Source organism: the organism of the source record quoted next, unplaced genomic scaffold (assembly GCF_019419815.1).
Source record: "Pyrus x bretschneideri cultivar Hongxiangsu unplaced genomic scaffold, Pyrus_bretschneideri_v1 Contig40, whole genome shotgun sequence".
NCBI lineage: Eukaryota > Viridiplantae > Streptophyta > Magnoliopsida > Rosales > Rosaceae > Pyrus > Pyrus x bretschneideri.
Genome location: NW_025999724.1, coordinates 2,773,714 through 2,790,074, shown reverse-complemented (window position 1 = coordinate 2,790,074; position 16,361 = coordinate 2,773,714). Strand labels below are relative to the sequence as shown.

Sequence of the window (16,361 nt, the reverse complement as noted above, 5' to 3'; positions counted from 1 at the left end):
AAACATTACCCATTGCCAGCTTTATAACACTACCGTTTATCATGCCAAATGTCAATGTTGAGGGGCAAAGGGGGCAAAAGGGGCAAAAGAATGTTCTGGCATTTGATGGTGAAAGCCGCAAGCATGACCCCAGTCCAGCCCAGACCAATACCAACATGAAGAAGAAGTTGCAGGCTTCTAGCAGCAGCTCTTTCAACTCAATTAGCTGGTTGCCGGGTCCATTCCCCACAAACCATCCAAGGCAGTCATGTGGCCTGTCTGTGATTATGAGACTAAAAACGTTTTCTGATAACTAGAAGCGTTTATGACTATATTTATCAGCAACACTCAAAAGTATACATCATATAAGTGCTTTATGGAGAATAGGGACTCGTTTAGATGTGTTTTTAAAATAGCTGAAAGCGCTTTTAGAGAAAATGTTTTTGGGTACCAAAAGCACTTTAAGTCTTTTCTGCAAGAAGCACATACGAAAGCATTTTAAGTGATTTTTCAGGATTTACTTGTATTTTTATTAAGGATTGGTTCCAAAAACATTTTCACCAAAAGCGCTTCCAGTTATTTTAAAAGCACTTCCAAACGAGCTATAGGTATCGTTTAGAAGTGATTTCAAAATGGTTGATGCTTTTGAAATAGCTGAAAGCACTTTTGGTGAAAGCTTTGTTGAAACAAATCCTTGTAATGCAAGTGAATCTTGAAAAAACAGTTGAGGTACTTTCTACAAGAAGCACATAACTGGTACTTCTTCAAGTGTCAAAATTTTTTTTCCCTAGAAGCGCTTTTCAATCATTTTAAAATCACTTCCAATCGCGCCATAACTTGCTAAATGCATCTTAAGGAAGTAGTTCCAAGAGCTTTTCCATAAAGTAATTGAACTCAACATATTTTTAATAAAAGCACTTCTAGTAAAAGTGGTTCCTACACAAGCAGTCTTAAACATCCTATATCTAGAGAAGTATATACACAAACGGAAATGATTACAAATTTTTAATCAAAAATGAAATCCGAGAGACACTTAAGACATGTGTATGTAAGGTTTGTTAATTAAAACCTTACGTATACAACTTATTGTGGGTTTGGTGTCACTCATTGTATATGTAAGGTTCTGTTTGTGCGTATTAAGGGGCATTACAGCTCATCACCATCTAACACTGAGGCTGGCATTGATGGTGACAAGAAGTTGGAAACCGACACGAACCTTATAAGTATCTTTATCATTGCCTAAACAGGCTTAAACTCAGAAAGAAAGAATATATATATTTTTGAAGTAACACTAATGATATATCTTGTTTTTACAAGCAAAGTAATAGTAATGAATTATGCTTCCTATAAGAAATTAAGAATGAAGAACAAATTATTTGAATTGTACAATTGCAACCAAATTCGGTGTACGTCCTAAAAAAATATGTGTAAGTAAGCAGGAAAAGGATTTAAATTATTGAACATACAGCAAAAATGGAAGGAGAAATATGAGCTTCAGAAACCTGGAGATAACTTAAAGATGTTAGTCACGTAATCCTCCCGGGGCATTATCTCCACGTTGTAGGTTGATGATGGTTCCTACTGGTATCACCTTTGCTAGTATCAGAAGTACCTTCATTCAAGTGTTTATCGTTTATCTTCACAACGATGTGATTGTCCTGTTGAGAATCAAGGTCTTTTCTGGACATATCTCTACCAGGTCGGTGTTCCTGCAAGTCAATGACAAAATGGATAAGTAATTACATATCAAGAACAGACGGCGATCAAAAATCATGAGATTAGTTTTCAATTATACATACATCACGGAATAGCAAGTCATCAGCCTCGAGCATGTGGATCACATGTCCCATTTTTGGCCTTTTTGTGGAATCAGGATCAACACATCGAAGAGCAACCAACAGAGCACGTTTAAGTGCTTTTGAAGCAGGCATTTCAGGCAGCTTGGGATCAACCACATCCTCTGCTTTTCGTTTCCCGACCATGGTTTTTAACCATTCAACTAGATTCACCTGATAATATTCATTAAGTTCAACTTATAGTTAGTAGCAGCGAAAGAAGACTTGATATATGAGGGGGTGGGGTTGAAAGTTCAAAACCTAACCTCTCCTTGTGGTCGACCATAATCAACAGGGCTTCTCCCAGATATAAGCTCCATAATAAGTATTCCAAAGCTATAAACATCACTCTTCTCATTCAGCATTCCCGTGCAAGCATATTCCGGTGCAACATAACTAAAGTAACCACCAAATATAAGATTCATTTTCAAACCTCAAGCACATATGACTCTTTATGCATATGTTTAGGTAAATTTGTAAATAAATTTTAAAAGAAATCGAGAACTAACCCAAATGTTCCCATCACTCGAGTTGTCACATAACTGTTCTCAGAGCACAGGAGCTTAGCAAGACCGAAATCAGATACTTTGGGGTTCCACTGGCGATCAATTAGTATGTTGCTAGATTTCACATCACGGTGAACCACCTTTGGTTCAAGACCCTCATGAAGATAGGCCAACCTGCGCAATGAGGGAACACCAAAAGGCCCTTGAATACATCAATATGGATTTCTTTTCTTAATTTTAAGGAAAAAAACGAATAGTCAAGCAAAAACTAATTTAATCTGAGTACCCTTTTGCTGTTCCCAGTATAATATTCATACGGATATCCCACGTTAGAGGGCTGACTTCACCAACATCCCCATGAAGCCACTGATCCAGATTGCCATTGTCAACGTACTCATACACAAGCATCCTACGAAAAATCAGAAGTTATATGACATCTATACACAAACTACAAGAACTGCAAACTCAAACTCAAACTCAAATTAGAAGATAAAAAAATGGGTACCTGTATGCACCCTCAACACAGTATCCAAGCAACCTTACAAGATTTTTGTGTCTCACACGCCCAATGGCTTCCACCTCCACTTTAAATTCCTTCTCAGCTTGACCCCTGATTATGGACCAGTATCATAAGCAAATGCATTAGTCACATGCATAAAAGATAAGAGATATCCAAAAGCCAAGGCACAATGTACCATCAGTTAATCATTGACAATGCAGCCATACACTAAATAGTACGAACATTGACACCGAAAAGAAATTCGAGATAAGTCCAATTTTGCATGTGGGAAGAGAGAGTAAAGTGAGAAACAGATTCTGATGCCAACTTCATCAATTCAAGCTTGACTATAAGCACAAGAAACTCAAAAAGAAGATGGGTTGGGTTCATTCTTTTCAGAAAGCATGCAACTTTACAGCACAATTCTAACAAACGCAAGACAAGAATAAAGGGCAAAAAGGGATCAAGCCGAAAAAGATAACCAAATGGTAAACATGCCAATTTATTCAACCAACACAGAAGTACCCTGTTTGGTTGCTGAGAAAATGCAGGAATAGAAAATTTTAATATCAAAAAAATATATATCCAGGAAGAAAACAACAGTTCGTTGAAGTCAATTTCAAACTGTTACTCAGACCAGAAAAACTTGACAGCGTTATCTTACACATAACCCATCTTTCTATCTCCGTGAAAATTGTACCACAATTATCAGATATCCAAACGCCCCTTCTATTTTTAGATTTTAAGCTTTCCTATTTTAATAAGGTTCTTCAATTTATAAAATAAAAAATACATAATTCAACTAAAATTTTCACTTAATGTCGAATATTACAACAAAAATATTCAAAATTGATCATCAAAATCATGTCTGATCAGAAAAAACCCACAAACCCATATCCAAATCAATCCAGAAATCACAAAATTCACATTTGAAAAAAAAGTTTCAACCTTTGAAGAAAATTTATTGAAAAAAGTACCTGTTATTCAACAAGTTCTTGACAGCGACTTTAGTCCCGTCACTGAGAATCCCACTGTAAACAATCCCATACCCTCCTTCCCCAATCACATTCTCCTCACACAGCCCATTCGTCGCCGCCTCCAGCTCTCTCAGAGTGTACCATCTCCCCCAACCCAGATGCGACACCTCCGGCCCCACCACGTTCCCGCTCCCAAATGACGCCGTCTCGCACCCACTATTCAATGTCCCCTTGCTCTCCCCGCTCGACGCCCGGTCCGAATACACCACGACCCGGTGCTCCAGCTTCCCGATCTCCACGTGGAGGTCGTTGACGATTTCCTGGATTTCCTTCGATTTGACTGGAGTAGTGGGAGAATCGGCGGCGGAAGGCTTGGGCTGGGCCTTATGGGCCTTGTGAGCCCGGGAGCGGTGGCGGGAGGTGAGGCAGAGAGAAAGGAGGAAGAGGGTCAGGACTATCAGAGCACCGACGAGGATTCCAATGACCACCCACAGACGGAGCCCGAAGATTGATGTCGTTTTCGCGAGCTGCGAGTTCACAAACGCCGCGTCGTACACCGACATTGCAAATACTGTGAGAATGACTCAGACAGTTCGCTGCTTGGATTGTGGGCTCCGTCGCATTGAGTCGCCGGAGTTTTATTTTCCGGCGATCAGAGAATCGTGCAGGTTTTTAGAGAGAGAGTTTTTGAAGGCTCAAGACAAGATGTAGTGGGAGCTGTAGTGGGAGCTATAGTGGGAGATTTTGTATAAATATGAAAATTGATATGTCTACCTGTCTGTGTGTCATTAATTTAATTTAATTTATTTATTTATATTTGTTTTTATTTTATTTTTATTATTTTTGTGTGAGGGTTTTTATCGCTGTGAGCAAAAATACTTCCTATCGTGAATTCAAAGTTTTTATTGAAATTGGATGACACGATGGAAAACATTTTTCATGTATGAAAAACACAAGTGGGTAATCACGTATTATAATATAAGTAAACAAATAGTATATTTTTCCTCATTTATTCATTTGTGTTTATGACACGCAGTGTATCTGTTTATTACCCGTTTAACGTGTTTCCTTTTTTAAGTCTTTGATATAGAGGAAAGAACGGGTGTGTCCCTTGGCCGGACGCAGACAGATGACGGTGGGACTCTCAGTGTCTCACTGGGTTTCTTCCAAATGGTGGTTGTAGAGTGAATTTTCTTGGCAGAGTAGCTTGAGCTTTCAAGCAAAATCATTTACTAACATTAATTGTTGCAACTTTGAAATTTGTATCCATCTTGATGGATTATCTGTTTTTGGATTCAAGTAAATGACTTTTCTTCTAATCAATAAGAATTTGTTTAGAAGATTAAAAAAGGTCATTTGAATTCTTCATTTGATTTTCTTATTGACGTGAGTTTTACCTTAGATTGAAATCTTACATTTAAACTCAAATATAAGTATCAATTTAACTCAAAGGTTATATATAGGTTCTAACCTTCCGTTCCTTGGCATCTCACGTGCTCTAATATTCTAGTAAATAGGGTGCTGAGTTTTCACACATGCATATTCTGGTTCAAAATTTTCTCTTCCTTAAATATTGTAATAATTTTGGACATTCATCATCCCTTAGTATTAATAAATTTAAAAAGAAAATGGAAGTAATACTAGAGAAATTGCAGAAAAGTCCTTGAATTCACTATTGTACCAAAATTCCATGAAAGCATTTCACCAACTTAGTTTTGAGTAGGAAAAAGGGATTACACAAATCTATGGGCAAAAAAGTGACCGTTATGTATTGAGAAAATTTTAAGTGTTTCTGGCACTTATGTCAGCTCTAATTGTGAGAATTTAACTTAATTATAATTAATTGAAAAGAATATCTAAGTGTCAAATTTTTATTGGTGGAAACACCACCTGGCACCAGTGTCAGGTCCTCTTAAAAATTTCTCCTACATATTAGGGTTGGTAAAGAGCATTGGATAAGTTTTATAGGTAGAAAATGACTACTCTCCAAACTCGTAACGTTGCAAAACAGTATTGTAAATTAGATTACATGTAATAATTTGTGAATTACATGTAACAACACTAATATGTTGTAAGTGATTTGGATGCTTTGTTGGGAAATTGAAGATATATGGCCGTTTGACATGCTCACAAGATACAAACAAAACTAACGGACCTAAAGATTAGACCCATCACCATTAAAAAAAAAAAGTCATAAAAACAATAAAACCAAAACAAAGTAAGCAAAGCTTAACAACCATCAAAAGAGCAAAGAGACTAATAACTAAAGGGCTCATAGTAGTTATGTCCTATCATCTTCCATACTAATGAATGAGTTCCATAACCATGAATTCCAATGTACGAGATCTTGTAGCACTTAGAGATGTTATGCATATCATACTTTAAACGTCTAATTTTAAAGCAGGTCTCAATTGTAGGTATACCTCTTAAAATAGTTAGTAGTACAACCACAAATGGATGATTGTAGTGTTGTCTTATGTTCATCGTATTTGTAAGGGTAAAGTACAAAAAACTATTTTAACTATTGGTGTCACGACATTTTCATATCTTATCTTTTAAAATTGACAATGTCATACCTCATCTTTAGAATTTGGTCCAATGTTATACCTTCCGTTACTTGGCCGTTTAGTTTTCAGTTAAATGCTGACGTGGCTTGATTCGGGACCCACTTTCTATTAAAAATCATTAAAATATTATTAAAAACTAAAAAAAATTATTTAATATTTTTTTAAATATTAAAATAATAATAAAAAGTAAAAAAAAATAAAAATTAAAATTAACCCTCAGTTCGTCCCTCCCCCCTCCTCTCTCTCTTCTCCCCATCTTCATCTTCTTCTCACCACCTGCAAATTATCACATCCCGGCCAGGGACGGATCACTTCCCTGGCCCGCTCCACCACCGTAGCACGATATTGTCCGCTTTGGGTTTACCATTCCCTCACGGTTTTGTTTTTGGGAACTCACGAGCAACTTCGCAGTGGGTCACCCATCATAGGATTGCTCTAGCCCTCTTCTCGCTTAACTTCGGAGTTCTTACGGAACCCGAAGTCAGTGAGCTCCCAAAAGACCCCGTGCTAAGTAGAGATGGGAATATACATATAAGGATCACTCCCCTAGGCGATGTGGGATGTCACAATCCACCCCCTTAAGGGCCCGACGTCCTCGTCGGCACACCACGACCAGGGTTAGGCTCTGATACCAAATTGTCACATCGCGGCCCGGGGTGGATCACATTTCCCGGGCCCACTCCACCACCGTAGCACGATATTGTCTGCTCTAGGCTTACCATTCCCTCACGGTTTTGTTTTTGGGAACTCACGAGCAACTTCCCAATGGGTCACCCATCATGGGATTGCTCTAGCCCCCTTTTCGCTTGTTCCTACGGGAACCCGAAGCCAGTGAGCTCCCAAAAGGCCTCGTGCTAGGTAGGGATGGGAATATACATATAAGGATCACTCTCTTGGGCGATGTGGGATGTTACAATCCACCCCCCTTAGGGGCCCGATGTCCTCTTCGGCACACTCGCGGCCAGGGTTAGGCTTTGATACCATATTGTCACATCTCCGCCTGGGGCGGATCACTTCCCCGGCCCGCTCTACCACCGTAGCACGATATTGTCCGCTTTGGGCTTACCATTCCCTCACGGTTTTGTTTTTGGGAACTCACGAGCAACTTCCCAGTGGGTCACCCATCATGGGATTACTCTAGCCCTCTTCTCGATTAACTTCGGAGTTCCTACGGAACCCGAAGCCAGTGAGCTCCCACAAGGCCTCGTGCTAAGTAGAGATGAGAATATATATATAAGGATCACTCCCCTGGGCGATGTGGGATGTCACAATTCACCCCCCTTAGGGGCCTGACGCCCTCGTCGGCACACCACGACCAGGGTTAGGCTCTGATACCAAATTGTCACATCCCGGCTCGGGATGGATCACACTTCTCGGGCCCGCTCCACCACCGTAGCACGATATTATCCGCTCTGGGCTTACTATTCCCTCACAGTTTTGTTTTTGGGAACTCACGAGCAACTTCCCAATGGGTCACCCATCATGAGATTTCTCTAGCCCTCTTCTCGCTTAACTTCGGAGTTCCTATGGAACCCGAAGCTACTGAGCTCCCAAAAGGCCTCATGCTAGGTAGGGATGGGAATATACATATAAGGATCACTCTCCTGAGCGATGTGGGATGTTACACAAATCCCCAAAAGAAAAAAAAAATATTTGAAAACCCATCAATCCCCACCCCTGCGGAAGAAGAAGAAGGAAAGAGAAGGAGAAGGAGAAGAAGAAGAAGGGAAAAAAGGAGAAGGAGGAAGAAGAAGAAGAAGGGAAAAAAGGAGAAGGATGAGGAGAAGGAGGAGGAGGAGAAAAAAAAAAAAAAATTTTGAAAACCCATCAACCCCCCTGCGGAATAAGAAGAAGGAGAAGGAGAAGGAGGAAGAAGAAGAAGAAGAGGAAAAAAAGGAGGAGGAAGAAAAAAAAATTTGAAAACCATCAACCCCCCTGTGGAAGAAGAAGAAGGAGAAGGAGAAGAGAGGAGAAGGAGGAAGAAGAAGAGGAAAAAGGAGGAGGAAGGAAAAAAAAAATTTTTTGAAAAACCCATCAAACCCCAAATCCACCACTTTCATCCATTCTTCACATCCTCTTCCGCACCCATCCTCCACCTTCTCTGCGCACCCATCTTCCCACCGACGAGATCTGAGTTTTTTTTTTTTTTTTTTTTCTTCTGGTTTGTAGGGGGAGAAGAGGAGTGAGGAGGGGGGAAACTGAGTGTAGGTTGGGGGAAGACAAATTGGATTTTTTTTGGGTTTGCAGGTGGGGGAAGAAGATGAAGATGGGGAGAAGAAGAGGAGGGGAGGGAAGGGGACGGACGAAATGAGGGTTTTTTTTTTTATCTATTTTATTATTTAAAAAATATTAAATAATTTTTTTTAGTTTTTAATAATATTTTAATGATTTTTTAATAGAAAATGGATCTCGAATCAAGCCACGTTAGTATTTAACTGAAAAATAAAAGGTCAAGTGATGGAAGGTTTAACATTGAACCAAATTCTCAAGATGAAGTATGCCATTATCAATTTTAAAAGATGAGGTATGAAAGTGTTGTGACATCAATAGTTGACGTAGTTTTTTGTACTTTACCCTATTTGTAATGGAGAAGCCATGGAAACATACGATAATACTATTTGACCCCAAAAGAAAGCAAGTTGTAATACGAATCTGAATCCTCTCCTAATCCTTTTGGTGAGGATCCATTTTAAATATTTTTATTTAAAATTAAAAACAAACAGTACTTGACAAAAATTGATCGCATGATGTATAAGAAATGGACACGATTCACTGATTATCTGAATCCTCACTAAAAGAATTCGAAAAAGATCCTGTGGGCTATAATACTCCATTTTTATAATTTATTAGAATAAATTGTTATAAAATAATAGGTTTCTAATCAAAATGTTGTGAAAGGATAACTTAGAATTTGATTAAAAAAAAAAAACCTTTGAGTGACATATGACTTGTTTGGAATTGTTTTTAAAGTAATTGAAAACGATTTTGATGAAAAGTTTTTTTAAACTAATTCTTAGTAAAAATTTAAGTGGATTCTAGAAAATATTTTAAATGCTTTCTGTAAAAAATATATATATAATACTTCTTAAAAAAAATTACTTCAAATGCTTTTAAAACTTAAAATTATTTTCAACTAAAGTACTTTTAGTTATTGTAAAATCATTTTCAAATCAACTCGTATTCAATCAATGCAAGTAGTACAAGAGAATCTCATATTATTACATTCTGATTGATATGACACAGGGTGACAAAAAGCTTTGAAATAAAAAACCAACAAAATAGTGGAAATCCCTATTGGAATTGTGTGGACAACAATAAAGGCAAATAATAATGGGATTTCAAAAAGAATTTTTTGTTTATTTATTATTTATTTATGCTTTTATTAATTTTCAATATTTTCTGTGTTATTTTGGTGTGTTGTGACAGTTGGGTTTCGTTCTGGTTTGGCAAATGGTTGAAGGTGAATTATTGGGCATGATGAATAATTGTCCCAAAGTCTCTTTTTTCTTCTTTCTTTCTTGTTAAGTTTAGATGTGATCATCTTCTTTGTGACAAATAAAATCAATCAATGAGGAGTATGATTTGGGATTTGGTTTACTTACTAGTGTTGTCAAACATTAGTTTCATCATTAAACATCAAAATTACTTTGGTGATTGGAAAGTTCACACATATTTAAGGTCCGATGTAAAAAGGAAGAGGAAAGAGACTTTCGTGAATACTTATGTATGGCTTACTTGAGCAATTCGAAAGCAATTTAACTGTTTTAAAAGCATTTTCAACCGTGTCTTTACATATTCACTTTACAAGTGCTTTCTAAAGCACTTATCAAAATAGACCATGATTTTCATTAACCAAAATGAAATGACATATTTAGGTTACACTAAAATTGGGTACCCAACGTTTGGATGCCAAATTTTGTGACAATTTCTTATTTGGTACAAACAAATAATTCCTACAACAAGCATATCATAACTTGTTTTTTAGTAGAACAATAACGTTAGTAGATTAAATAGTTACTTGTTAAGAGAAAGGAAAATCAGTGAGGATTCAACACGCACCAGAGTGCGTATGTATAATACTTTTCTTAACTAACGGACATCCTATCTTTCAAGGATTATCCATGCCGAAACCAATAAGAAAACGAAATCATCTAGTGCAGTTTTCACATGTGAGCTATTTATACCAGCAATAAATAATACCACAACCAACCGGCAAATTAGATGCATAATTATTTGCATGCTTCTCTGCCCCCCTCGTGTAATCTGTAAAACTTTAACATATGAGTCATTTCTCCAAACGATTTCAGCATTTTAAGAACAAGTGGGACATGAAATACACAAAAGCATCAGAGAAAGGGATTCAACAATGCCTGGAAAAAATTCAGACTTTGAAACAGAATTAACAGATGCTATCGTAAAATTTCAAGGAAAACGAAATATCAAGATACAACAGGGCGGAGCGCAACTACTATAAGAGCTGTTCCAACTGTTAGGTCATGCGAACATTATACACGTAAACGAAAGTTGTTTTCTGTTCACTTGTATATTTCATTCTTCACCCGTACCCCACCTTGTCCCAGGCAGAGTACTTGAACTACAAATATGGGAATAACCATCGAGTTAAACGTGACAAAGTAACAAATATGCCATTGACGACCACGAACCTAATGCTCTTTGTCAACTGAGATTGATTAACCATATTCGTGGTGATCATCCATGTGTCGCATCAGTCTGCTTTCTTGTCTGGTTTATCAATCGCAGCCAGCCTTTCGACAAGCGGAGGATGAGAATAGTGATATGCAGAGTACCAAGGATCAGTGTTCATAGCCGACAAATTCTCTTCCTGTCAAACCATTAAACTCCACTCAGTAATGCAAACATTTCAGCAACAAGGTAAGAGCACAAACGGAAACAACTAATCCACAAGCAACATTGATGAGAGAGGACATGACAAAAGCTATATGCTGGCCAGAGTAAAATATAAATATAGCGGAAACAACTAATCCACAAGCATCGTAGATGACAGAGGACACGACAAAAGCTATATGGGGGGCATTCATCTGTCTGCCCTATTGAACTTATATCACTAGAAGTCGGAATTTAATGGCAAGAACTAAACGAGGAAAAAAGAAACCAACAATGCGAAAAGAAATCTTTAGTTCCAGGATAAGTTTGAAATGCACCATGATTTTAAGTTTGTAACCAACAAAGAACAGATATTAGCGTCTAAATGAAGGAAGCATTTAGATAAATCACCTGTAGTTTAACAAGACCAGCTCGAAGTGCAGACGAATAACCAAGCTTCTTAGCAAAAGCATCAGCCTACAGTAAATTGAAAATGATAAAAGTAAGATCCGGCCGTAAAGAGAAAAAGGAAAGAAATGAAGAGGCAACTGATCAAGTACCTGAAATTCAAATGATCGGCTCACAAGGTTAAGAGCAAAGCTTACTATGTGCTGGATGGGTATTATGGTGTGCTACAAACAACAAAGTGAGGTTTAAATAAATAACACAGATATATGGATACAACATATTCTTTCCTCATACAGCAGTTTCTCCCAAGTCAACCGTTTCATCATAATGATCTACAGTTTGCAAATGTTCACAAACAAGTGACATATGGACTACATGCGCATGTGGTCTATATGTCAATTTCTACAATATCAAATACTCAGAAACCAAAAGGTCACTACAATTGAAGAATACAAGGAAATCGGGAGTAGCCAAAAGCTATCGATACCTGAAATATGATGAGTCCAATGATCACTGGCTGAGTATCAAACCCAAAACTTTGAAACAGGCTGCTTGAGTTTCTCACTAGAGTATATCCTCCAAACTGTAAAAATGTAAGGATCTGCGCAAAAGTAGAAAAAAATGAAGCAACCAGACAACATCATATAAAGGAACTTACTTAGAGTCAACCTGAAACATCACTAATTTCTAAACTATCTAATCAGATATTTGAATACTGCACATTTCACAAGTATGACAACAAAACATTCAAATTTTAAATAATCAATAGTCTAAGAGGACATATGTCCCTTGTCCTAGTAAGCTTTGGGGAGTAGTCACAAATTTAGCCGGTAGCCTTATGCTCTAAATTGTTATTATTCACATAGGGTATCTTATCACGATCGATACCTGGGATAGAATATGGTTATTAGAGTTGAGCATTCCAAATTATAACAGAACAGATAAAACAGTGATCCAGATTTACAAAAAAAATTACAGCATACCTGCACAGCAATAAATGAATACATTGTGTGGTTGAGCTTCCAATGGCCTAACTCATGAGCTATAACAGCTACAATCTCCTCATCATTTTTGCACTGCAAACCATCAATTATCTCATAAGACTTTTGTTGCATTAAAACGGAACAACACAATCTGAAAAGAATTATCCCTTTCAACCCATAAAAAGGATAAGAGAATAGTGGAGGAAGGCATTCAAGATGATTTTAAAGTGACATATATACATCCCTTTCACCACAATCAAAAAGTAATTATCCTTTTCTTCCCATTAAAATTAAAGAAACTTGAAGATAAGAGGAAAACAATACTTATTGGAGGACAAATAACACAATTCCAAAAGTGATGCCTCCTCACCTGTTGAATTAATGTATCATAGAGGACGATTCTCTTGTTCTTAAAAAATCCATACATATAGGCCTGTATTGTGAGTGGTAAGATGAGTCAGTCCAAAAATATGAACAAAATTCAGGACTAAATATGGTAAAGAAATAAGATACAAGGATAAACATAGAAGGGTTAAATCCTCACATTGCTGTGACTTGACCTTGTAGATCCATCAACGACAAACAACTTCTTCAATGGAAACTTGAGAGAAGAAGCAAGTTTCTCAATTTTCTGCCTGAGCTCACCCTCTGGAAGCTATTGTTGCACATAACAAAGAAAACAATATGACGAAACCGAATATAAAAGCAGAATAAATGGACTTCAGTTAATGACAAATATTTACAACACTCACAGGGGTGAACTTGTTAAAGAGAGGGGCTATTAGAACAGGGTAGAGTGTCATCATCACAAGAGAGAGAACAAACATGAATGCCCAAAGATAGATGGCCAGGTAATCACCTCCTTTCTGCAATTACACAAGTGAACATGAAATACCACCAAAATCCTTAGGATCTAGAACTAATGACCCATTCAAGTTACTGCAAATCAACAAAAAACTGCAAAAAAAGGTGCTTGCTAAAATGCTAATATAATTATGGTCTTACCTGTACAATTACAATTATGGCAGACACAATTGGTGGGCCGAGAATAACAGTGAGGCAAATTCCTTTAATCATGTCTCTGAAGAATAACCATATTGTTTGCTGTAAAACAGATAACAACATTATAAATAAATAAGACGAAAGAAATGGACGAAGAACATAATAATAGAAAAAACTGAAAAGTTTAATAATAGTAATGGTGATGGTAGCAGCAGCAGTCGTAATAATAGTTTGCTTAATAGAGAATGAGTAAACTAGAAACTTATAAGAGATACAACATGATAAGAAAGTCTGAGTACAAATGCAAACCTTATTAAAACCATGACGAGCTTCAACCACAAATGTGGAGTATAGAGAGAAAGGTAAATCAGTGATCTGCTCAAAAGAAACAAACTATCATTAACTTTAACCCCCAAAGTTAATATAATCTACAAAATCAGTGCAGTGAAAATACTAATGGGATAACTCATATATCTCAGATTTTCCCAGACATGATGTTAAAGCCTATATGATTTGTTTCTTAGGAACAACGCTGCCAATGATGAAAATCACATCCATCATACGAAGATTAAAAACCTTCTATGTTAGGCAATCAACTGAAATAAGTTCAAAAGCTTGTACAAACCATCACACTCATGAAATACACCATTAAGCGTGAGCCTCAGCAGTGAGCACAGTAGTGCTAGTCAGATTTTGTACATCTTCCCCCACCCCCCAAAAAAAAAAAAAAAAAAAAATTAAGGATATGAAAACGCTAGATTTATTTACTCCAATGTAGTACTAGACGTCTCAAAACATTTGAAGATGTGGCTAACAACACTTCATTAAATTTTTCAGAATCTGCAATGCAGACAAAGAAAATAAACACAATACTATCTTACATGCTAAGAGAGGGATATCACATTCGCACCTGTGACCAAATCATAACACCACCCAAAAACGCAAGTGTATGCCAGATTTCATTTTCAGCATTGAGGCCAGCTAAAGCCACGAAATCTGCTGATCTCTGCAATTATTGAAAACATGAAGTTAATATAATAAATATGATTTGCAGCAAAGAGGGAGGGCTCCCAATTACTAACCTTCCAAAACCAAGGCAACACCCGAAAGAACAAAATTGCTGAGTCCATCAGTATTGTCACAAACTCATGAACAAAATGGAAGCGGCTGAAAGTCAAAGAAAGATACATTAGAGCAACACAACCGTGAATGTGCACACCTAACAAAATTAAATGAGAATGGAAATTACAATATACCTTTTATCAAGACTATAGGCTCGTGACTTCTCAAACTTTTCTTGGCTGATTACTCCTTCCAAAGTTTTAGGAAGGGTTGGAAGTTTGTGAGCAGCATGTTGGCGCAAATCCAAATAAGTCTCGAAAAAGTACAATGATATCATAAACCCTGTAATATATATTAGAAAATAAGAGAAACAGTTATAGGCATTTTTCTAACCAGCTCTATCATTTGACAGATTTGAGCTGAACTATTCCAGATACCAGTAAAAACTGAGTCTTTAAAGCATAATTGCATCTCCAATCCAGAAACTATGCAATTTCAGTAGCAAAATAGTACTAAAACTCAGTTCTATTAAGCATAAAGGTTCATACTTTACGGAAAGAAAGGGGTAACCAATTCGGGTTGCCCGTCCAGAATTCGATAAAACCCAACAGTTATAACTTCAATCCGAACAAAAGTATCCACATTTTCCTAGAAACCAAACAAAATTTCTTCTATCTGAAAACATGAAAATCAATAAATCCAAACACCCACAAAGAAAGCCCAGTCCGAGCTCATCACAATAATCGCCATTAGAGAACAAAGATACAAACTTCAACTTCAAAAAAGCCCTAACATTTAATTAAAATCAAAACTGAAAAAAAAGATTAAACTTTCTGATTAAACACGATGCGCAGGACTAAACTCAATGAGTTCCCAGTCCCAGAAGAAACAAAAATTACATGAATTCTTTAAAACCTAAAATTAATTCAGCACAGTTATCAGAATAATAGGCAATGAAGACGAAGAAGATGGTGGCTCTCGATCGAAGCGAGCAGCTCAGAAAATTAATAAAGAAAAAAATTACAGGAGAAAAACAAACGAGAGAATTCGAAAAAGATGGAGGGAGAGAAGGAAATGGAGAAGTACCGATAACAGCTTCCAAGAACGGGAAAGCCATGGCTGACTAGCAAGGTGCAGAGAGAAAGAGAGGTTTTGACGAATTGAACCTGTGTGTGGTGCGAATATATATAATAGGAGACGGACTGGATCTTACCCGACTCAATTTTGAGACCCGAGATATTTTTGATAAATCTTGTAAGCAAAACCCTATTCAATCTTCTTTTTGGTGCCCTACCTGAACCGGGGCAATGACGCTCGGGTTCAGGCCAAGACACCCGTTTTTGGAAGGACTTCTTACTCAGCCCTAGGGATTGACCAAGAACTTGATGTATGAGATCGAATTTGAGATTTTTTTTTTTTAACAATCGATATTATCTACACTAAAAAAATGGATTCTAAGAACCAAGGAGTTGGGACCAAACTTGGAATCCGCTTTAGAAGCCCATTGCCAAGGATCATACATGGGAACTTTGTATCTAAGCTAAGCCTCAATAACTTGATACCCGTTACTAAAGTTGAAGACCCGACATTTTAGGTCAAACCACAAGACGGAAAATTTGGAACAGTGACCTAATTTTCATACCTAAAGTCACAAGTCAATAGTTAAAAGTAGTTTTTTTAGCGAATAGTTAAAGTAGT

General features: G+C 37.1%; 2 protein-coding genes across 2 annotated transcripts; both read right to left on the bottom strand.

Annotated features, from left to right (window-relative positions):
• Positions 1-1,236: 1,236 nt before the first annotated feature.
• LOC103941341 (probable serine/threonine-protein kinase At1g01540) lies at positions 1,237-4,498 on the bottom strand. The gene is made up of 7 exons (XM_009351531.3): positions 3,797-4,498; positions 2,826-2,930; positions 2,607-2,729; positions 2,324-2,494; positions 2,081-2,210; positions 1,779-1,988; positions 1,237-1,688 (listed from the first exon to the last, which is right to left on the bottom strand). The coding sequence occupies exons 1-7, from the start codon at positions 4,357-4,359 to the stop codon at positions 1,527-1,529; spliced, it is 1,464 nt and encodes a 487-aa protein (XP_009349806.2). The 5' UTR covers positions 4,360-4,498; the 3' UTR covers positions 1,237-1,526.
• A 6,261-nt stretch (positions 4,499-10,759) lies between these two features.
• On the bottom strand, positions 10,760-15,907 carry LOC103941340 (CAAX prenyl protease 1 homolog). Its single transcript, XM_009351530.2, has 14 exons — positions 15,750-15,907; positions 14,858-15,005; positions 14,684-14,768; positions 14,512-14,607; positions 13,911-13,976; positions 13,605-13,703; positions 13,352-13,465; positions 13,144-13,254; positions 12,970-13,032; positions 12,600-12,692; positions 12,104-12,217; positions 11,769-11,840; positions 11,620-11,685; positions 10,760-11,206 (listed from the first exon to the last, which is right to left on the bottom strand). Exons 1-14 carry the CDS (start codon positions 15,778-15,780, stop codon positions 11,090-11,092), a joined length of 1,275 nt encoding a protein of 424 aa, XP_009349805.1. The 5' UTR covers positions 15,781-15,907; the 3' UTR covers positions 10,760-11,089.
• Positions 15,908-16,361: the final 454 nt, after the last annotated feature.